This window comes from Crocuta crocuta, unplaced genomic scaffold, assembly GCF_008692635.1.
Source record: "Crocuta crocuta isolate KB4526 unplaced genomic scaffold, BGI_CrCroc_1.0 scaffold31, whole genome shotgun sequence".
Taxonomy (NCBI): Eukaryota; Metazoa; Chordata; class Mammalia; order Carnivora; family Hyaenidae; genus Crocuta; species Crocuta crocuta.
The window spans coordinates 3,213,549-3,237,149 of record NW_027528362.1 but is presented as its reverse complement, the minus strand read 5'-3'; the positions used below and the strand labels follow the sequence as shown (position 1 = coordinate 3,237,149).

Below are 23,601 nucleotides of genomic sequence, written 5' to 3'. Positions count from 1 at the left end.
TACACACACACACACACACACACACACACACACACACACACACACACACACACACACGTTGCTGATTCCATCTCTCTGAAGAACCCTGACTAACACAGGAGAATAGATCTCCACAAGCCTTCTCTTCGAGAAGGCTCCTCCAATCTTATTCTGAGACTTAGCTGTGTGTCTCACGGCACCTCTCAGTTCCAGTGGTGGAAGGTCATGGCCGACTCTCTCTAAGAGAAAGGTGGCAGAGCTCAGGGTCTTCCTTCCACCTTCCAGGTTCTCCTGGAGTTGTTTGGAGTTGGGAGGGAGCAGACCATGGGAATATCTAAGACAACACTTTCTCAAAATTTTGTCAGGATTCTTCTTGAGCCTAGTTTTATACCCAGAGTTTGGCTAGCTTCCCAGAATTTTGTCATTGTCTTATCTGGTAACTCTGTGTCTTATGTCTTGGTCCAAGATACTGATAAAAACATGAAATAGATGAGAGCCAAAGATACCCATCCCAGAAACTCTCTCTCTTTAGGATCCAATTATTTTTTCATTTAGTCCCTCATTTTCCTAAGACTCTATTTTTTAGAAATTAAGTTTACTTTTGTTTTTGTTCTCCTGTGGGGAACTTTTTAGCCTTTGTATCATAGGTCCCAAGTTTAAAAGGGAGGGTAACTTCCTCCTTTTACTTCTTAGAAATCAATGTTTTCCTTCCTGGGGATTATTTGTAGTGTGGCTTGCCAGATCCTGTGCCTTTGTACCTGCTTCCCTCCTGCCTCCACTCGACACAATGGACTCATACCCAAGCTGAGGAAACAGCTTAAGTCCCCTACTCTCAGCTCTGGAGCTAACCCTGTGCCTGACTGTGGGGGGGGAATTTCTAAAGCCTTTGGCAGTAGATGGAGTGAGTCCTGATCAGTTCTGCCATATTGCTGGGTGTTCCTGAACCTTGGTTCTAGTGCTAGAGGCTGGGCTCGTCGCCCTCACCTAGTACTCAGTTCCAGAGCCTCTTGACTCTTCTCGGTTTATTTTTGTAGCCTGACAAGTGACTGTCCCTTCAACCAGTACTGTGGCTGCCAGGTCTGTTTGGATGTCACATGTTACCCGCTCCCTGCTGCCATGCCTCGGTGGTCTGCACAACACCTGCCTATGACTTCTTTTCTGGACATCTGGGGTGCTAATCACCGGCCAGGCCATCGCCGGCTGCTCTCCTCCAGGCAGGTTATGTTCTGCCTGCTCGTGGGTCCCTTTCCTCCCAGCATCTGTCTGTGCCCCATAAGCATGTCTAGACTTCAGAGGCAGGACCCCTCCTGGGCTGTCCTGTCCCACCCATCCCCTCCCTAAAGCTCTTATTCTGGTGGAAATCAGAGACTTCCCAGCAGGGCAGCTCTTTGGAGGTGGGAGTGAGGGGTACCTCATTTTGCACCTGCTCCACTATATTAAACTCTTAGTTGTTATGAAAAAAAAATCTGATTTTGCTCAATCATATTAGACTCTGAGTTGTTATGAAAAAATGTGATTTCTCATGTTCTCATTTTAACCCCTCCCAAATACATAATATAATTAAATTCCCCTTCACAAATGGCTCTTCTGTAGCTCATTAACCACAGGGTTTTGTTCCCTCATAAAACTATATCAGAAAGCTTTGAGAATCTGAAACTATGCCAGAAAGCTCGTGTCTGAGCATATGAGGAGAGCGGTCAGGAACATTTTCTTCCAGCCTTCCTCTGACAGCAGCCGGAGAATCCTCAGCACGTTTTCTTTTTACAGTTTTGTGACTCATTTCCTCACTTGTAACACAGAAATACTAAGGCAGTGTGAACCAACCATAAAAGAGTGTTATGAAAATTCCAGTCATAGGGGAATTAAAACTTTATATCATGTATGATTTTGACATTACATATTTATAATACAATCCTCTTGGGCTCTGCTTGTTGTGTCTAGAAGCCCTGAACGCTATAGACCGGGATGGAAAATCACTCCCTGCACAGCACCGTGGACCGAGTATCCATAAAAGGCAATGTGCTGGCTCAAGAAATGGCATGATTTCATAACTAACCTGTGATCCTAGTTTTCCCCTTCACATCTGAAAGCACAGTGGCACACAGGGGAGAAATATCTCTTTTTTTTCACTTCTTTTCATCTCTCAGCTCCTTTTCCAGGCCTTCTGGTTACAGAGACATTTATTTCTCCCTAGAAGTATTAATTGCTCCTGGACGAATCTTTCACAGTCATAGAGTCCAGCCTTTCTCATAATGCAGAAACCCCATCTATGAAACTGATGGATGACCTGCCAAAGATGAATTAATTAACCCATGCTCTGAGTGCTTGCAATATGCTAGACATTGTGCCTCGCTCATTGGCCACCCCTGAGATGAAGATTCAAGTGCAAGTGCAAGATTCAAGTTTATTTGAGAGAGGAATAGCCTAGGAAGTACAGGATATGGTGAATGTGTGACAGGCAAGGGGAGGAAGGCAACAAAGCACTCAATTCCAAGCAAGTTACCACTGTGGGCAAATAGAGCTCAGTCCCACCGGGGAACTTGAAAACCATGGCTCACAACCCAACCAAGGGGCCAGGGAGTGGGGGTATTGATTCACCAGTTCTCCATTTGTCACTGTCTCAGGGTGTTCCCAGGGGGAATTCATTGTCCAACACTTCTGAGTCCCCAGTGCATTCTTCCCAAGGCCAGAAAAAGCCTACAAGTGGATATTTTGGGGAGTCAGTGGTAAGTAGCCTTTGACTTTGGAAATGAATTTCGAGGGGTTTGGCATGGGGAACACCAACAGTTTCTGCTGTGTACACAAAGGCAGAATGCCGATTCCCTCCTTCCCTCCCTGCTTTTGACCTGAAGAAGGGAAGGGGACATACAGTCCTTGAACCCAGAAATGTTCCCGGTAGGAAGGGCTGTGGGAGAAATGGGGGAAACACAGAAGTCAAGGAGGTGACCAGTCTGAGGAAACATGTGCGAAACCTGAGTCAAGTTGTGGTGAGGATGAGTAGTGAGAGGGCCCTAGATGACATCAGGCCATGACTAGTCGCCAGGAGCCCAAACGATGAGACTGGCATGATGGAAATACTGGTCTTCCCAAGAGCATCAGGCTAAAGTACGTGGCTGGCTGTGCCTGGGCCAGGGAGAAAAACCTGATGCAGAGTGAAGTCTTGGGTAAGGGGGTTGGAAGGAGCCAGGTGAGCTGGACAGGGTTTCCAGTGCGTCTTCCTTGCCCAGGAAGAGCTAGTTGAAAATATGAGTGTCCAGGGAGCCATGCATCAGGGCCAGAAGGGCAGGCTAACCAGGGGCATGAAAAGTGCAAAACTGGAGGTCAGTGCTCTCCCTGGACCCTGCATTGTTTCCTGGCGGCTCCTAGGCCAATGCAGAGAATGCCAAGCCTGGCCTGAACTGACCGGCTCGGCCGTATCCAGTGGGGCTGGACTGTAAGGTGTTCTGGCTGGGAGATACGCGAGGGCTGAACTTGTACAAAGTCAGAAACCACTAACGGGAGCTTCTGGGTGCTGGGGTGAGTTGGGGTGACTTTCCATGGTAAGGCAGTTTGGAGTGAAACACTCCCAATTTTTAGGTTGCTTTTCTCTGGGTTGGACTGAAATTTACCTCCCTTGATCTTTCCCCTGGCCCTTGCGTTCCCCTCTGGAATTCCTTGATCAGTCCCAAGATAGTTTGTGTCAATATAGTGTCTGTCCATGGCAGCCAATAAAATCTCCCCTTTGGGTTTGGGTGGGTGCTTGTGCTTTGTGAGATACCAGGAAGGTTATGGCAAGAATGTGCCTAAAATCCCCTCCCCCTGGTTTCACCCAGCCTGTTCTACTCCAGATGTTTCCAGGGAAAGTAACTTGGCCGTGGACACAGGTAGGGTCTGTTTTGCTTTCCTGCCAAGCCCCTCATCCCCAGCCTTTTATGCCACTTCTCAGGCTTACAGTTCATGGCACCGTGTCAAACAGCAAGGCCTTTCTCCTTCCCTTTGGTCCACCGTTACAAACCCACCACTGAGATTTCTCCCCATTGCAATCCTCATGCTCAGAATTTTAAACACACTCAACATTCGTTCGGGTTACCTCTATCGAAAGAAACCTATTTTGCTCCCCTATGAACCTCTGTGGATACAGAGGGCTTGAGTTCGTTTTATGTGAACTGAAACTCGAAGCATAAGGAATTTTTAGATTGAAATGCTCTGCAAGTTAGGTGATACAGCACAGTAACAATGTATAAAGCTGCCATCTCATTCAGCCCAAACGGAAAGCAAAACAAGCAAACAAAATTCCCATCGTTGTTTTAGCCAGAGCGGCATCTTTAAGAATGAATAACAGCGATGCGCACACGTTGGCAAGTCGGCCTGTGGTCACTCTGGCAAATTTGTATAAATGATACTCTTACATCCCAATTAGGATTTGAAACATTGCTCCTTTTAAAACTGAAACAAGCCTTTGATTGTTCACTCTGCTTTATAGTACCACTCAACTACAGACAGGAGACAATTAGAATAACCTAGAAGTTACAGAAGGGAATTGGAAAGCGTGGCTAAAAGAGCTTGTCTCCTGTGAGCACAACATTCTCTATATCGTTTTAGTTGAATGTTTATGGATTTCTGAGAAATTAAAAGTAATGTGCTCTTAGTACAGCAGGCACCCACACCAAAGAGAAGGAATAAGCCACACCAGAGAGTGAAAAAGAGCAAGAATGAAAATTACACATACACACACACACACACACACACACTCACACACACACAAACTCAGCGGGAGGATTAGGATTGTTTTTTCTGCCCAGTCAAGATGGAGTCAGAAGAAATGGGGTCTTCTCAGTCTAGAGAATGATCTTTGTTTTCAGTTCACAGGTGGTTGCCCTCAGTTGTCTTCATTTTACTAGAATTTCTCATCATGTGAACGATCTCCGCAGTGAATTTCCAGTCATAGTTTCCCACGAACAATATACTTAAAAAACTACTGCCTGGAGGAGCACCTGGGTGGCTCAGTTGGTTGAGCATCTGACTCTTGATTTCAGCTCAAGCCATGACCCCAGCGTCATGGGACTGAGCCTCACCACTGGGTCCAAACTCAGCTTGAGATTTCTACCTGGAGAATTTACAGACACACACATCGTCTCCAAGTTTAAGTGTATGTATTATATAATATTTATATTTTTATAATGTATTTATATTTTATATATTGTAAATATACAGTATATTTGTGTTTACATATTTACATATATATTATATTACATTTATATATTATATATTATAAATATACNCGAAAGTCAGACGCTCAACCGACTAAGCCACCCAGGCGCCCCTTGACAAATATTTTCTTTTTCTTTAAGACCACTGATCCTGAATCTGTATGTTTAATGAGAATATATTTCTTTTACAAACAATCTTTCTTCTTTTTCATTTTCATTGGGAACTCCATTTCCATGAATTCCATGCTACCAAAAAAGAAACCATTTTTAAGGTTAGGCTGAACATATTTTTTTCTTTACTTTTGATCATCTTAATAACTGACATACAAGTAGGTTATGTCCTACTTCCAGAAGGCAGCCTGTGCACGCTGAGGAATACACAGAAGGGAGTTGACTTTAACAAAAGGCCCTTATCCTTCTCTATTTTCTAAAGTATTGAAAATATTAAAGCTAAAATCATTGCCTACACATGAATTTGTATCTTCTGGAGTTCATAGTGAAGCCTAACTCTTAGAGGAAAGGTAACAACAATTTGAAAGGAAAAACATGTTTTTCAAAACATAAACAGAGTAAGCTATGGTAGATCTATAAATGAGGTCAAAAGAGAAACATCTGTCGCTAATATTCCTTTAATGTCTATAATAAATCTTTTCAAATTAAGAGGGTCTAGATATTAAAAACTTGCTTTCTGAGCTTTCATGGATAGATAGAAGGGAAAGACTACAGGAACCTCAGCAAACCGTTCCGGTTTCATAACTTTCCTCATACTTTTTGAGTAAGGTGAGATTTTTCTTTGACCTTCACAACATGGTCTAATAAATCTTATTCAGATTTTTAAAAAATGTTTATTTTTTATTAAAATTTTTTTTAATGTTTATTTTTGAGAGACAGAGAGACAGAGTGTGAGCAGGGTAGGGGCAGAGAGAGAGGGAGACACAGAATCTGAAGCAGGCTCCAGGCTCCCAGTTGTCAGCACAGAGCCCGACGCAGGGCTCAAACCCACGCACCGTGAGATCATGACCTGAGCCGAAGTCAGCCGCTCAACCGACTGAGCCACCCAGGCATCCCTAAATGTTTATTTTTGAGACAGAGAGACAAAGTGCAAGCAGGAGAGAGGTAGAGAGAGTGGGAGGCAGAGAATCTGAAGCAAGCTCTAGGCTCTGAGCTGTCAGCACAGAGCCCGACGTGGGGCTCAAACTGATGAACCGTGAGATCATGACCTGAGCCGATTTCTGACACCTGTCTAACCGCCTCACCAACTGAGCCACCCAGATGCCCCTTTATTTAGATTTTCTAAAGCAGGAGTTTGGCAGGCATTGAGGCCTGGAATGGAAACATCAGGAAGGTTGTAGGAATGTTAATTGCATCTATGAACTCTAAACACCTCCCAGATATTACTTTAATTCTTCTGAACAATCCTATAAAACAGTTATTATTATCCCCATTTTACAGAGAAGGAAAAGTGAGTCCTAGAGAGAGATTCAACAACTTGTTGAACACGGAACTGAGATTCAAGCAGTGATTTGCTTGTCTCTAAAAGCTAAAGTACCAAATGATTCCCACATAGGGTTGAACAAGCTGATGGAGATAAAGGTGGAGAATCTGATGAGAAAAATGGCTAAAAATGGGGCCTTTTCCTCAGAGGTGTTAATGAATGGATTTGGGAGTTAAAATTTGAAGTAGGTGTTAGGGTGAGAATTTCAGTAATTAGTAAACCTAATAATTAGGTTAGGATTCAGTTCGGGGGTGGTGTTGGATTTTACAGGGTTTTGAGCTGAGGATGGCCCCTATATTTGAGGTTAAGATAGAGGTTAGCTTCAGAGTGAAATTTGCATTCAGCAATGGGAGGGAATTGGAACACGGCACAGTCACCCAAAGTTCTCTGAGGCCCAAGAATCACCTGGGCAATTGTTGAAGCTACAAATTCCTAATCCTTCTCAGACCTGAATCCCTGTCTCCCAGAGGAAATGATACTGCTCACAAAGGAACCCCCTGGAAGCTGATTGATGGGGAAAGCAGAGATACGCTGGGCACTGGCCACAGTTCTGACTTCTCACTGGAATCATGGAGGGGCTGGCTGGCTGGCTCGGTTGGTAGAGCTTGCAACCCTTGATCTTGGGGTTGTGAGTTGGAACTTCACGTTGGGTGTAGGGATTACTTAAAAATAAAATCTTTAAAAAAATAAAAAAAGAATCATATGAAGGGCTCTTTCTAAATACTAGTGCCTGGGCTCCACTCCCCAATGAAATCATAATCTGAGGCAAGGGTAGAGTAGAGAAAGGTAGATTATTATGCTTAGTAAGTTCCCCAAGTGATGCCATTGAGGGGCATCAGGCTGGCTCAGTCAGGAGAGCATGAGACTCTTGATCTTGGGGTCATGAATTTGAGCCCCATGTGGGGGGTGGCGATTACCTAAACAAATAAACTTTAAAAAAAAGTCAGGGTTGACATCACAGATACACAGTATAGAGATGAAAATAAACACTTCTCCTTTCTGGATTCATGAAGCTCTTTGATTTTACATACTATTTCAAAGGCAATTTTTTATACTATTTGATTTGTAAATATTTGTATATTGGTTTTTTAGAACAGCATTGTAGCCCTGAAGGGCAGACACTTATTAACTATCACCCGCATACTTAGCACTGTGCTATTGAATAAATATGTATTTGCTCTGTGCATATAGGCATTCAAAAGATATCATTGGCAACTCTTTCAAGAACAAGAAACATATACCATGGGCACTACATGCAGATTCATCCAACAGGGACTTCCCTGTCTAATTGTTTTATGAATCAAAAAGAGTCACTAATGCTTAGCAGTTTGTTCCCTGATGGCATCTAGGGAGCCTTGGCCCTCCAGGTTGTTATCTTACCCACAAGCCATTCCTGGCTCTGGCCCTTTCTCAGTAGCTCCCGCCTTAGCTTCCCCTAAATCCAGGCTGGGCCTTCGTGGTTGCAGGCTTAGGAGAATGTGGCATTTGGGCGCTTCCAGTGCTAGGTCATGAGAATTCTTGTAGCTCTCCGTCTAGAGCTCTGGGAGGATTTATGGAGCCCTGGAATGCCATGTATGAAGTCCAGCTACCCTGAGCCCACCATGCTTCAGAGAACACAGGGAGAGTCCCTGAAATCACATGAGGAGACACCTGGGCAGCCCCCAAAACATGTCTAGACAAGAAGAATGTCAAAAGATTTAAGGCCCTCCTCCTTAATTTGCCAAAGCACGTCATTTCAAAAATGTTACTCCGATGTCTTATCTATAATATAAAGAAAAATAAAAGCTAAGTTATTGATAATAAAATAGTATGTGTTTTAATGTGTAATGCCTCAGGCAAAGCACAAGACTACAGATTCAGGCATGTGGTGCTGGCAATGCAAATGGCATGGGTAGGATGGCCTTGGTGACTTTTGGAGAGAATAAACATGGTTTCATAAAGTTCTAGACAAAACCAAATACACTATTAGGTGCTGTCCTTGAAAATTCAGTATGTATTTACAACAGTATAAAAACTGCTTTGTGTCTAGGAGTTTGGTTCTGGGTAAATGGGAGCAGATGACTGGGAAAGACCAGAATTTGAACTACCACCAAACTACCAGTGAGTTTCCTAATTTTGCCCCTTCCAGTAACCCCCCTGCCTGGACTCAAGGTAGTCTGAAATGTGGAGGTGGGCCCTGGGAAGAGCTCCAGGAAAATCACTCTAGTTCTTTTTAATTTCTTTTTCAATGTTTATTTATTTTTGAGAGACGGAGACAGAGTGTGAACAGGGGAGGGTCAGAGAGGGAGGGAGACACAGAATCGAAGCAGGCTCCAGGCTCTGAGCTGTCAGCACAGAGTCCGACACGGGGCCGGAACCCGCAAACCGCAAGATCATGATCTGAGCCGAAGTCTGATCCTTAACTGACTGAGCCACCCAGATGCCCCCAAATCACTCTAGTTCTGACTGAAGCAACTAGAAGGGGGACTCTGAATAGTCACAACTGGAGGTGAAAATGCCCTGTTTTCCTTTTTTCCTTCTTTCTCCATTCTCTTGAGCCCCAGTACCCGGGCACTCCCAGTCACAGAGCAGCAGTGTGAGCCTGCAAGTACCTAGAATGATGGGGTGGGGAAGGTTTCTCTTTAATCAGATAAGGTGTGATCCCACCACAGGAAGCAAATTTCCAGTGCTTTCTCTCCCTTTGTCCTCCCATCTCTTGGTCCCGCAGATGGGTACTGTTGTGGGAAGTGTGCAGCATAGGGGCATAAGTAATGCCTTGGCTTCCAAAAGGAAGACCAGAAAAGGAAGCTGCAGGGAACTAGAAAGTACTAGCTAGCATCATGGCAGACGGGGAACGCCTCAGGAAAGTTCGGGAACTACTGGGCTCACTTCTGAGCTGCACATGTATGAATCTGACCCAAAACAGCAAACTAAAAGCTTTGAGAACAGAACTGAACTATGGGGTGGAAACCACCCAGGTCCCAGACTGGCTGCTAGGTGATAAACACGTAGGACAGATCCAAATAGCACAGCAAAGATTTTGAAAATGGAAACTGACATTGGAAAAGCTACGTACGGAAAAACCAATGAAACAAAAAACAGAGTTTATCAGTAGACTCATACAAATATGGTCATTTGATTTTCAGCAAAGGAACCAAAGGCAAGTCCATGGAGAAAAGTTAGTCTTTGTAGTAAGTAGAATTGGGACAATTGGTCATCCAGATGCAAAAAAACAAACAAACAAAAAAAAACCCCAAAAACGAAAGAGAGACTCAGCCTAAACCTCACAAGGTATACAAAAGTTAGCTCAAAATGGATAATAAATCTAAATGTAAAACACAAAACTATGAAAATCCTAAAAGGGAACTTATGTAATAATCTTTGTGATTTGAAGTTAGGCAGAGCTCTTTTACACGACATTAAAAACGTAATCCATTAAAGAAAAAATTGGTAATTTAGACTTGGTCAAAATTCTACAAAGGACACTATTAAGAGATGAAAAGATAAACTACACACTTGGAACAAATATTTTCTAATCACACATCCAACAAAGGGCGTCTATCCAGAATATATAAAGAATACTCACAGCTTAACAGTAAGAAAATGAAAAACCTAACTTTCACATGCACAAAAGACTTGAACACTTCACCAAAGAGGATACATGCAGATGGCAAATAAGTATATGAAAATCTATGTATGTGTTAAAGTTATACACACTCCAAAATCATGTTAATATTAATTTAAAAAATAAGATTAAAAAATACCTTGCTGTTTATATGGAAAACAGAGTTAGAGTCTAGGCTTAGAGCATTACAAACCTTGCTGAGTGCCTTTGTGTGGTACAAAAATGAACACCTATGTGGGGCAGCTCTGAATCTAGCATCCCTGGCTCCTGACTCCAAAATGCCAATAGCTGCCCTAATTTTTATGTCAAAATGTACAAACAAACAAACAAACAAACTTAACACTCCATTATTTCCCAAAATGGCCTTCAAGAGCTGGCATAGCTCCCCTTAAGAACAAGTCGCCTAGCCCCTCAGGGTCTTGCACAAAAATAGTTACTAAGTTGGAAAACTATTTCTTGAACTAAATCATGAAAAGCCCTTCTTTGGGTTATGTGCACTTTGACTGTAAAACACCCAGCCAAGGGCCCGGTACACAGTGAACTTTGAGTAAATAGAAGTTGTAAAAGTTCTAGCAGTAGGAAACTGAGATGTCTTAGAGGCAAATGGCATTGCTTAACGAAGTAAGCAGCATTATCAGGCCAACGGGAGCTAGTTTTGAAGAGGTGAGGAGGAGCAGAGGAAGGACTGCCTCACCTCTCTACAAATTCCATTACTCCCTCCTGAAGGGCTGGTCATATATCTTTTTTTCCTCCTAATTTTCGGAAGTGGCTAGAATCTATTACATACCAGCTTCAAAGGTCAACGAATCTTTGATGAACTGCAGATAATTGAGTATTGAATGTACTAGGTCCTGGGGTTGATTTTAATCAAGTGTGTTTAAAGAGATAAAACTGAAATATTTCTCTCTTTAATAAGGGCACTATAATAGCAGCCCCAAATGAAGAAATCACAACCCTGTAAATGAATCATGATAACGTATATGTGAAATAAACATTTGTATCTATATTTGTTGTACACAGTTATTTATAATTGTATCTTGGACTCAGGCAGCACTTTTATTAGTTAATTGGTTAATTAATTAGCATTTTATGGAAGACTACATATCTTCTCTATTTACAAGATGGGACACTCCCTGGAATGTGAATGTGAGTATGTGAAAATATTCTACTCTAAGATCTCCTAAAAGACCTCCAATTCATTCATATCACTCATCAGGCTTTGAAAAGGGTACATTAGATCCAAACAGTAATAGAATCTACTGAATTGTGCATTCCTCCACCTCAATATTCTTATAACTCTGAAATGCAAATCTGTCTTAAAATTATTGACAAAGTGTTCACAGTGATGGTCGTTATCTTCAAATACATGACATTGGTTATTTCTGGTTGAACAACTGGACAACTGAATTCCATATTTAGTCAGCAAGCCATTTAAGGTCTAACTGTAGGGAGACTATGAGTCCTGTGTTATCAGAAAACATTCCATTGATACCAGATCCTATCAACAGAGTGTCAGCAATGTATGAGTGAAGAAGTCCGGTTTATGAAATTCTCCTTATATGTGTCACACTTTTGATGACAAGTATGTGAACTCTGTGCCTAGTCTGAGATCCCAAAGATTTTCTCTCATGTTTTTTCTAAGTGTTTAATAGTTTTATGTGTTTACACTTATGTCTTTGATTCAGTTTGAGTTAATTTTACATAAGGTAGAAGAGCGAGAACGAGGTCATTTTTGATGATGTCCAACTTCTTGCTCTGGTGCTATTTGTTGAAAAGACTATCTTTCCATTGAATTCCTTTTGCACTTCTGTCGAAAATCAGTTCGGCATGTTTGTGTGGGCTTATTTCTGGGTTGATTCCATTTCACTGATCTTTTTGTCCATCTTCCCCCAGTACTAAACAGTCTCAATTATTGTAGCTATTTAAGTCTAAAAATTGGGTAGACTGATTCCTCCCATTTTATTCCTCTTTTTTCAAAATTGTTTTAGTTGTTCTGGTTCTCTTTCATTTCTTTTTCTTTTCTTTTTTTAAAGTTTATTTATTAAAATTTTTAATGTTTTTATTTATTTATTTTTAATAGTTTATTGTCAATTATCCACATAACACCTATTTATTTATAGCACGTGTGTGAGCAGGGGAGGAGCAGAGAGAGAGAGAGAATCCCAGGCAGGCTCTTGCTGTCAGCGCAGAGCCTGACACACAGCCTGATGCAGGACTTGATCTCATGAGCCATGAGATCATCACCTGAGCTGAAATCAACAGTTGGATGCTGAACCACCTGAGTCACCCAGGCACCCCTCTCTTGCATTTCTATTTAAATTCTAAAATAATCTCATCTATAGGTACAAAAAGTCTTGCTGGGTTTTTTTTTATAGGAATTTTATTAGCCATGTATATCAATTTGGGGAGAATTGACATCTTTACTATGTTTGGTCTTCTATTCTATGAACACATTTATTTAGATAGGTGGTTTCTTTCGCCACCATTGTGCAGTCTTCAGCTTAAACCTGCACGTCCTGCTAGATTTATACTTAAGTGTTTTCTCTTTTTTGAGCAATCGTAAATAGTTCTGTATTTTAGTTTGGTATCTGTGTTTTCATTGCAATACAAACGATTTTGTACATTTACCTTGAATTCTGAGACCTTACTCAACTTACTTGTTCTAAGACTATATTTGTAGACTCCTTGTGACTTTCTATGAAGACAATTATAAAATATGAAGCAGGGGTAGTTTTGTTTCTTCCTTTCTTATCTACATGACTTTTATTTCTTTTTCTTGCCTTATTGCACTGGCCGAGAGCAACCAGAACCATGCTGAATGAAGTGCTAAGAGTAGGCATCCTCGCCTTGTTCCCAATTTTATAAAGAAAACATTCAGTCTTCTACACAAAGTATAATGTTAGCTTTTTTTGTAGATGCTCTTTATCAAGTTGAGGAAATTCCCTTATATTTATATTTTTCTGAGTTTTTTTAATCATGAATGAGTGTTGACATTTGCACTATTTTTTGCATCAGTATTACCATGTGACTTTTCTTTTTTATTCTGTTAGTATGACAGATTACATTGATCAATTTTCAGATATTGAACCGGTCTTGTACCTTTGGAATTGACCTCACTTCGTCATGGTGTCTTTGGTTCTCTTTAATGGTATTTTTTAAAGGTTTCTTACATCTGTATCAATTAGGAATAGTGGTCTGTAACTTTTTGGCAATGTGTTTCTCCATCTGTATGCCAATATCACATAGTCTTGTTTACTGTAACTTTGTAGTAGTGTGTTTTGAAATTGGAAAATATGAATCTTCCTGCTTTGTTGTTTTCAAGATTATTTTGGTTATTCTGGAGCCCTTGAATTTCCATATGAGTTTAGGATTAGTTTGTCAATTTCTGCAAAAGCAGTAGCTGTAATTTAGATTACATTATTTTAGATGAAATTACATTTGAAATCTGTACTGCCACTTGTGTTTGTACGGCCTGTAAACTTGGAATGGATTTTATGTTTTGAAATTTTTAAAAGGAAAAATAGTATTTCATGTCAAGTGAAAATTATATAAAATTCAAATATCCATGTACAGAAATAGTTGCAAATATCCATAGTTGCAAATAGTATGCAAATATCCATAGCACAGAACACAGCTATGCTCATTAATTTACATATTGTCTATGGCAGTTTTAACAATACAATGGTAAAGGTACAATAGAGACTGTGTGGGCTACAAAGCCTAAAATACTTCCTGGTCCTTTACAAAAAAATCTGGGGGCTCCTGCTTTAGACTCAGCAAAGACTGAACAGTAATTATTGCCTCAAGGTTCCACAAAACTTGAGGTCTAGGACTATGACCATGGGCTGGGATTTCCCATTTCTAAGGCTTTTTGTTGAAATATGTCTATACCCGATGGAACTTGGTCTTTGATTTTTTTTGCCTACTGTGGTATATAAGTGTAGAAAGTGAAAGGCCAAGCCCATAGGCAGAAAAGAAAAAGAAAGAAAGAAAGAAAGAGAAAGAAGATGAACATTGTAGGCATTAATAGAGTAGTATAGAGTTTAAATATTGGAGCCAAAGGGAACTTAGCAATCCTCTCATTTTTATGGTTGAAGACAATGTGACCCAGGAAGACTTCTCCCAAGTTATACAGTGTCTCATTCCTGCTGCTTCACATTAGCAAAAGGCAGTGTGTTCATTTTTGTCCAGAAAGTGTTCCGAGCATCGGCTCAGGAGGCCTGTGGAAGCTTATGGAGAGAATAATCTTCTTCCATGAGCACACTGCCTTTTGAAACTATCATTCCTGGTGTTGAAAGTGTAATTCTATTTTTCATATGCTCAAAGTTGTAATTATGAGGCATTGATAATGCACCTCACAGTGTGGCTGTCGCCACACTGTCGCCACACTTTAAAGCCTGGAGGCCACTTTATTCTTGGGATTTCAGAGACACATGAGAAGCAAGGAGTAGTTAAAGAATAGTCATCCAATGCAGGGCATCTGAAGTTGTATCGTTATTTTCATTGGTCAAAACATACTCTTTCTTTGCGTGAACTGAAGGGCATGGTCCATAGTTAGATTTCCACTGACTGCCACACACTGCATCACATGGACATCACGGTGGCAGCTCGGGGTCAGCGTGGACCTGAGGTGAGACTTGCCACACTGACAGTATCAAAGAAATTCAGCAGCTGCCAAAAGAGGGCCTGAGAAGGAGAAACATTTCCATCAGGCTAATGAAACCTGTCAGCCACAGCAGGGATCCAGAGCATGATCTCCCAGAATGCAAGGGGAGCAGAAAAGCAGCCAACAAGAGGAAGGAGGGGGAGGGATGGGAAGAAAGAAAGAATTCGTCATCACACCCAATTCTAGCAGGAGGCGGCGGAGTCTGACAGGAGGCTGTCATGAAACAAGACGAAATTCAAGTATGGCACAACAATTGGCAAACTGCTGACTGTTCTCTAGACATTACTTCTAGGGGGCACCTTCTATCAGGACTGGGGGCAGGAGTGGGTTTGCCTAAGCTTCAGGGCTCCTCAGCACACTGCCCCTTCCAAGGCCTTGGGAAGGCCTTAGCATCGTGCTCATCTGGTCTTAAATTTTTACAAAATGTGTGCAACTAGGATACTGAACTTCAGACCGTTAAGTCCACCATGTCTTTCCATGTCAACTTCCTTTGTGAATGGTTTTGGGATTTGCTAAGGGAATGTTGAGTTAAGGATATACCGTATTAACTGGAATTTAGAAAGAGGTCTTAGGGGCACCTGAGTGGCTCAGGCGGTTCACCATCTGGTTCCTGATTTTAGGTCAGGTCATGATCTCATGGTTCGTGGGTTCATGGCTTTGGGTCCACTTGGGATTCTTTCTCTCTCTATGCCCCCCCCCATTCATGCATACTCTCTCTCAAAATAAATAAATAAACAACAACAAAAAGGAAAGATGTTTCAGAGCATTTCAATATAAACTAGATGTATATAAAGGGTAGCTTATTTTATGTTCCTTAAATTTGTTTATTTAAAAAAACAAGAGAAAATTCAGCTAAAAATTAATGGAATATGAAACTAAACAGTTAAGATGAGAGATTAAGTCAAAAGAAGTTATTCTGACATGGAGAAGGAAAGCATAATGCCAAACTTTCAGATCATATTGAATCGTTATGAGGAAGAGACATTCTATCAAGAGAAATGAATGGCATTTGGATTGTTGGAAAATAGGATTTATGAAGAGCTGTGAACTATATGAGCTCATTAGAAAAGAACTATAAATTCTTATGGATCAAACAGGAAATATTGGTATTGATAAGGAGAGCATAAAACTGTTAATACTCCAATGTAATGAGGACACCAGTGACAGGCTGGCTATTGAAGATTGTCAGCTCAAAGGCATTGACACAAAAAAACCTCCTCAAAATACCCTGAAATCTTATAGTATATATATGGAAGAAACTCAACAGTGCTTCCTCCAAATCTGATGAAATCCAAGAGTTCTAAGATGTGACTAACAACTAATTGCAAAGTTGAAAAGACTTCTCTAAATTATCCACAATAAAAGGATTTCCATGAAGGATACTTAAAAAAAGATTGAATTTTCCTTCTGTTCTTGCTATAAAACGTATCACAAAATTATTGTCTTTTGAAGACACTATCAAAGTGTATGCAGACAAAAACCATAGGAAAAAAGCATTCTAGAGATGAAGGAGGAAGTTAATGAAGTTGAGAGATTGTTAGTTTTCTGAATTTTGTGACATGATATTTTTTTGAGACAGAGAGATGGAGCATCAGTGGGGGAGGGGCAGAGAGAGAGGGAGACACAGAAGCTGAAGCAGGCTCCAGGCTCTTGGCTGTCAGCACAGAGCCGGATGCAGGGCTCGCACTCATGAACCGCGAGATCATGACCTGAGCTGAAGTTGGACGCTCAACCCACTGAGTCACCCAGTCCCATTCTTAGTATGTTTTTTAAAAATTGTGTAAATTTTACCAAATTAATCTTTTTCAAAGGAAACTAGCTTTTGAATCCTATTTCAGCTGGTTAGTTCAGGTAGACTCTTAAAACTTATGCAAAATTCCTGCCTAATTTCTGCTGTATTAACTCATTGAAAAGTCTTACCTACAATGGAAATAACTGAGGACAAAACTCTAGTTACTTCTTCAGATACGGTCTTTGATACCCAAGTCCTGTTTTACCCTGTTTCAAGAGATTAGCAGTTACTTAGGGATCCATCCCTATTTGTGTAGATATACTTCATCTGTGACATGAACTTTAACTAATTTATCTTACAGGAATATTGTGGGGATGGCTTCAGCAACAGTACTTTTAACCCAAACTAATGGTTATGCATTCACTATTATTATAAATGATCATTATGTGATCGTATCTACAATAGTAATAAGTTGTTGATATCTGATGATACTAAAGACAATTTTCACTCATCAGTCACCAATTTTATTTTAAATTCTTTTTTTAATGTCTATTTATTTTTGAGAGACAAAGAGAGAGAGAATGTGAGTGGGGGGAGGGGCAGAGAGAGGGAGACATAGACTCTGAAGCAGGTTCCAGGCTCTGAGCTGTCAGCACAGAGCCCTACGTGAGGCTCAAACTCACAAACCATGAGATCATGATCTGAGCTGAAGTCAGACGCTTAACCGACTGTGCCACCCAGGCGCCCCAGCAACTCTCTTTTATTAAATAATGGCATGACAAGCTTAGGTTTTGAAATACAAACCCCACAAAGGATATTAATGGTATCCTGGATTACATGTTACAGACCAAAAAATGAAATGAACAGACAATTTGCTCTTTTGGTGCCACTTAATCTTTGTAGATTATCTAACAATGTTTACCAATAAAAGCAAAACTGCTGGTGATGAGCAGTTAAAAGAAGTTAAATTCTGTGGCTGATTCAAAGAGAAAAAGAGAGAAGTTGGTGGGCTAGAAGACTGTTGAACCTAGACTGGATTAATTTCTGGTTGTTTCTTATGAAGGTGGAGTGTACGACCTGCGACTTTCCTCACAATCTCTGGGTAGTAAATGGTTAATAGTTTTCCAAACTTTGGAAAATCCATATTTTGATACACTATTCCCCAAAAAGTGTTAATAAAGTATTTAAGGATTTAAATGGGAGTCAGACAATATCATCTCTTGAAATGATTTCTGCAAACTTAAAAAAAATTTTTTTTAATGTTTTATTTATTTATTTCTGAGATAGAGAGAGAGAGAGAAAGAGAGAGAGCGTGAGCAGGGGAGGGTCAGGGAGAGAGTGGGAGACACAGAATCTGTAGTAGGCGCCAGGCTCTGAGCTAGCTGCCAACACAGAGCCTGATGAGGGGCTCAAACCCATGAACCGTGAGATCATGACCTGAGCGAAAGTCCGACGCTTAACTTACTGATCCACCCAGGCGCCCCCTGAAAACATTTTAAAATGCAATTTGGATTTTCTGTCCTAGAAAAATAATGGCAAACTATTAATACTGTCCTTTAAAGAAAGGCGAATAGAATGAATCTGGCTGATAACAAATTCTATTTTAAAAACAGGTGTCTTTTCTTTTTTCTAGCTAATTTATTGGTCCTCCTTTATTATTGTTTTGTAGCAAAGCAACTATTTACTATAAAAAGAGTAGTTCAAACTACTCAAAGAAACAATGCTCTATGCTATAGTCTAAAAGAGTTGAATTGGGGCACCTGGGTGGCTCAGTCAGTTAAGTGACAGACTTTGGCTCAGGTCATGATCTCACAGTTCATTGGTTCGAGCCCCCCATTGGGTTCTGTGCTGACAGCTCAAGACCAGAGCCTGCTTTGGATTCTGTGTCTCCCTCTCTCTCTTTGCCCCTCCCCCACTCGCTCTCTGTCTCTGTCTCTCAAAATAAAATAAAGACATAAAAAAAAATAAAGCAGTTGAATTATAAATATTAATGAGTATAATAAATATAGAAGGCAACTGGATATGGTAATAATGACTTCATATTTGAAAGGATATTGAATGATACTCTTTTAAGTGTATATTATGAACATTTTGACACAATAAAAAACCTCAGTCTTTTCACCATCAGATTGTAAGAAACTTCATAATTTTATTATTTAAATTTTTTTAACTTTTTTTAATGTTTATTATTTTTGAGAAAAAGAGAGAGAGACAGAGACAGACAGAACACGAGTGTGAAGGGTGGAGGAGCAGAGAGCAAGGGAGACAGAATATGAAGCAGGCTCTAGGATCTGAGCTGTCAGCACAGAGTCTGATGGGGGGCTCAAACCCACAAATGGCAAGATCATGACCTGAGCTTAAGTCAGATGTTTAACCAACTGAGCCACCCAGTTACCCCCATAATTTTATTATTATATTGATCTCTAGTAGTGCCTCGTATATAACAGAGCTCAACATATTTTTGGTAAAAGAAAGTGTCCAGCTTTTGTTAAGAAAAGAAAAAGTACAACAGTCACAGATGCTTAATTTTAAAAATTCAATCAATGCAAGTATAAAAGAAAAAAGAAAAAGAAAGCCCCCTTCCCACTTCCCTGGATGCTACAATCCACAAGACTGGCTACTCTTTACAGGCTACTTTTTTATTTATACTAAAAATAGATATGCTCTTTCAAGATTTACCTGGAAAAGATTTTAAACTAATTATGCATCATAAAGACACACACAAATCCTAAAAGCAAACCTAACAAGGAAATGATGCAGTAAGAAGTTATCATTAAAACATGGATAATGCGTGAATTATCAGTACTTGGGTGTGGCCCAGTTATTTACATGCAAATTTCCAAAACAGGCTGCAATTATATTTTATCTCCATTACCTACTAGTATCATCCTCAATAGAAAGGAAAGCTTTCTTCTTACAGTTTTGAAAACAAAGATGGGTTAGTAAGCAAGCACAGAATTCAGAACTGATATAGACATGGATGAAATTAGGAGGTGTGGGGAACTCCTCACTTTCTAGATATATTTTCCTTTTTCAAAAAATTTTAAAAAATATTTATGTATTTTTGAGAGACAGAGAGAGACAAAGCATGAGTGGGGATGAGGCAGAGAGAAAGAGAGGGAGACACAGAATTGGAAACAGGCTCCAGCAGTCAGCACAGAGGCCGACATGGGGCTGGAACCCATGAAATGGGAGATCATGACCTGAGCTGAAGTCGGATGCTTAACTGAGACACTCAGGCTCCTCTATTCTTTTCTTTATTTACATGTTTCTTAAAACAAAAAGGGAAAGAAAGAAAAAATAAAAGAAAGCCCTATAACCTTGTATGCTTTTGCTGTTTTTAATTAAAAAAAAAAAAAGATGTTTGCCTTCTACGGAAGTAGAAATGGCTTAAAGAGCCAAGATAACACAGTCGGGTAAATGTGTGTCTGAGACTACTTCAGGAGTCAGAAGCCCAAAGGGAAAATCTTAATTTAGTATTCTCAGACTAGCATCTACCAGGTTAGGTAAGAATGGAGCTGACACACCCCAGTGTAGCCCAGAGGATGTGCACGCTCATACAGAACAGCACAAGTTCCCCCCAAGGGCTGGGAGATACGGGCCCGCATCCACCCTACTTCATTGAGGTCAACCAGTTCTACTCTAGGAACAGGAGAGGCCTGGGAAGTGTCTAGGCTCTTCCCTTATTTCGCAGAGAAGGAAATGGGTTAGTGTGTAATTGTTTGTTATCACAATCACACATGACTTGTTTTGTATATCTTTCAGCCTGTTAGGCTCACTCACTGCCACATCCTGCATTCCAACCTCCTAGGAAAACAATCCAATCCAGCAAGCTTCTATTGGGCGCTAACTGCATGCCTAACCTCCAGTTTTATTACATGCTAGACCTGCTCATTAAATCCTGAACCGTGTTTTGCTTTCTGCACGAGACTGGTATTTTTCCTACCGCTTTAAGATTCCGATTTAGGCCTGTGTTTGGCTTTCCGGTGAGGTGGGATGCAATGGGCGGCCTCCTTTGTCGCGGTGACCGCGGTTACGACGCCTCCGGGCACTGTGGCTGGAGCGCCGGCGGCGATTCCTCCCGAAGCCTGTTGCAAGTTACCACCTCTCGCTGCGGAATCCGACCAGGCAGGTAAGGAGCTGTCCATCAGCAGGCAGTGGGCGTGGCCGGAAAAGACCGGCCAATCAGCGGGGCCGCCCTTAAGATGGGTTCCCCGCCCCGGGAACCCGCCCGAACCCATACCACTGAGCATGCGTCCAGGGCTCGGCGCAAATTCCCTCCACCCGTGCGCCCTCTCTCCGGCGGGGTCAGAGTTACGCCGCTCAGGGTTTCCTCAGAAAACAGAGGAAAAGGAGACAGGGCGGCGGGGCCCCTTAGGGATGGGAAAGTGGGAAAGTCTGTGAGAGGAAGTTCCTCAGATGGGTAGCTGTCGCTAGCAGCCGCCAGCTCCTGGGGCCCGCGGGCCCGCGCCTTACGTTCGCACCCGGCCGCGGGAGGGCGGCGGGAACGCTTGTGATGCCCCTTCAGCCTCCTGCACGTTATTGTCCTGAAGAGAGAGGCCAGGCCCAGAAGTTTCGATCCCGCCCAAGGTGACGCAGCAGGTCGCCGCTGCGGGCCGGGGTCTGCGTGACTCGCAGCGGCTGTGCCGGCCTGCGCCGCCCGTCTCCCGGGGACGCTCCCTTCGGCTCGCAGAGGCTTCCCGCCGTCCGCGCCACGCCTCTGGGGGCGGAATGGCGGTTTTAGGCCGAGAAGCGCGGGTGCGAGCGCGTGTGGCGCTCCACACCGGGTCCCAGACAGGGCGCTCCGTGCGGCCCCGCACGACCGCGTCTGCCCAACGGCTCTGTGCTCTGTGGGTGCCGCCTAAAGCCCACCTTCCTGAGACCCCACAGGGGGCGTGGTGCCGCGGCGCCCGCACCCGGCCGCTGCCCGCACGGTCCCATTCTACCGGCGCCCGTTCCGGGGACTCGGTCCAGCTCCAGCCCCGGATTGTGCGCCCAGTCGGCGGCGTGCGCGGCCCTCANCGGGACCACAGATGGTGGGGGGCGGGCGGGCGGCCACCTCCTCCACGCTCCTCGAAGTCGGTCGGGCCCAGGCCGAGCAGCCCGACTCCGCTAGGACCGCAGGGTTAAGAGGTGGTGGATGCTGGACAGGGGAGAAGGGAAGGTCCCGGAGGGGCAGCAACTTCCACATCCCCATCCTGAGTCCGGGGGTCCTCTCCCCACTGCTGGGGCCCCTTCCCTCCTGGGAAATTTCCTGCGAGTGAGATCGCCATCTCCCTCAACTACTCCCTCCCCCTCACCCCCAAGTTTACCTCCTTCTGCCAAATGGGGCTTTACTCTCCTTTGCCTCGTTTCTCCCGCAGTCCCCTGCTCTTCCGGTATTCAGGAGGGGCTTGACACCTGTGGCCTGGAGGCGCTCAGGGGACTGGAGGTGGGGGCTTCCTTTTTCAATCCAAAACCCAGGGTAAGAGGTGGCCCTGCGCACCCTTTGGGTGGGCTGAGCTCCAGAAGGGAAGCGGTTCCGCCCCCTCCCCTTAAGCCGGCTTCCTGAGGTTTGGCCTCCTCTTCTGAAGGGTTAGGGGGCGTGATAGAAACCCTTGGTAATTTCAGCACGGGTGCAAATGGCTATGAAGTTTGAGCTTTGAAACAAGCGAAGCGAGGAGGTCCACGATTAATTGGGTTGTAGCAGAACATCTTTAAAGAATGGGCCCCTGGGTGTAGGAAGGTGAAGTTTTAAGTCGACTTCTCCATAGCCAGCAGTATTTGGAAACGCAGTACATCCAGAGCCCTCGGATGGCTCGGGAGAGGAACGGCTTTTGGTGGCAGGCATGTTCTCTGGGGCAGCTGGAAACTTTTAGCTGCTCCTTGCATTGTCGTTGGCATTTATTTTCTGGAAAGGGACTTGTTTGTGGGCGGGTGACTCGTGTTTGTTGGAACGATGCAGGAAGATGGGCCTTGGAGGTGGTTGTCTGTGCTCCGTGGTGCTCTTTGTGGGGTATTGTCCAGAGGAGTGTGGGCCCCTTGACACAGGAGCTGGGGCATCTTTCTGGTGGCAGATAGATGCCCTTCCTGGCCAGACACAGGATGACACGAGTGATGTTTGTGGAGACTGGAGATGAAGCTTTGCTGATTTCCGTGTCCAGTTTGCTTAGTTTTTTAGATTTTTCTCTCAGTTGACAGCTCTGCCAGGTCACCCCAGATTCCTCAAACCCCATCCAGCCGGTCAGTAATAAAATAGGGATTTTTATTTTGCTTTTCTACTGCACTTGATCAGTTAGTGTGGTAAGAGTAGAGCAGGAGTTGGGAATAGACGAGAACCTAGCTTCTCCTCCGTGACCCACTGTGACTTCTTTTCCTTTCGTCTAACGAGGACTTCCTGCATCTTCTTGACTTTGTGCCATTGTGTATGTGTTAAGGATAAAGCCTGCAACATCTGTGGCATCTTTTCTGTCCTCACATGCAATTTAGTTCTTTTAACCGGGAGCCACTGCCCTCATCAGGGATTTGAGGCAAAAGAAGAGTAAGTAAAACATGGCTGTGCCATGATTTCCAAAGTCCTGGCAGACTTGAACCGAAGAGGAAGTTCCAGTTTAATGACCATCAGGTTGGGCACAGAAGTGCCAAAATAGGCACAACCTTGCAACAGACGTAGATGTGCAACATTCCTTGAGTATCTGCCCTTCCCGCTGGGGGATGGCCTACTGATAGTGAGCTGGTAGTGTCCCTTCCCATGTTTGACACACCTCCGTGGCACCTCATGACACTTTAATGGTACATCTGTTTTCCCTGGGCACCCTCTGGCACGGACCGTCAGATGCCTGGCTGATGTCTCAACTCTAAGTGTCCTCTGTTGGTAGTCACTTGTATGACGAAACAAATGCAAATTGCAGGAAAGCCAGGGTACTCGCTGGGGCGTTTGAAGGGCTCGCTAGTGGA

The 23,601-nt window shown here is 42.9% G+C and overlaps 1 protein-coding gene across 1 annotated transcript in view; it reads right to left on the bottom strand.

Moving 5' to 3' along the window:
• LOC144223241 (uncharacterized) overlaps window positions 1–22,536 on the bottom strand; it is a 31,087-nt gene extending 8,551 nt beyond the window's left edge. The window contains exons 1-3 of the mRNA XM_077753962.1: window positions 22,444–22,536; window positions 21,568–21,777; window positions 20,612–21,526 (exon numbers count right to left, since the gene is read on the bottom strand). Coding sequence (XP_077610088.1) covers window positions 20,813–21,526; window positions 21,568–21,777; window positions 22,444–22,536 — 1,017 coding nt within the window. The 3' untranslated portion in view covers window positions 20,612–20,812. The remainder of the gene's footprint in view (window positions 1–20,611; window positions 21,527–21,567; window positions 21,778–22,443) is intronic.
• Between the last annotated feature and the right edge of the window lie 1,065 nt (window positions 22,537–23,601).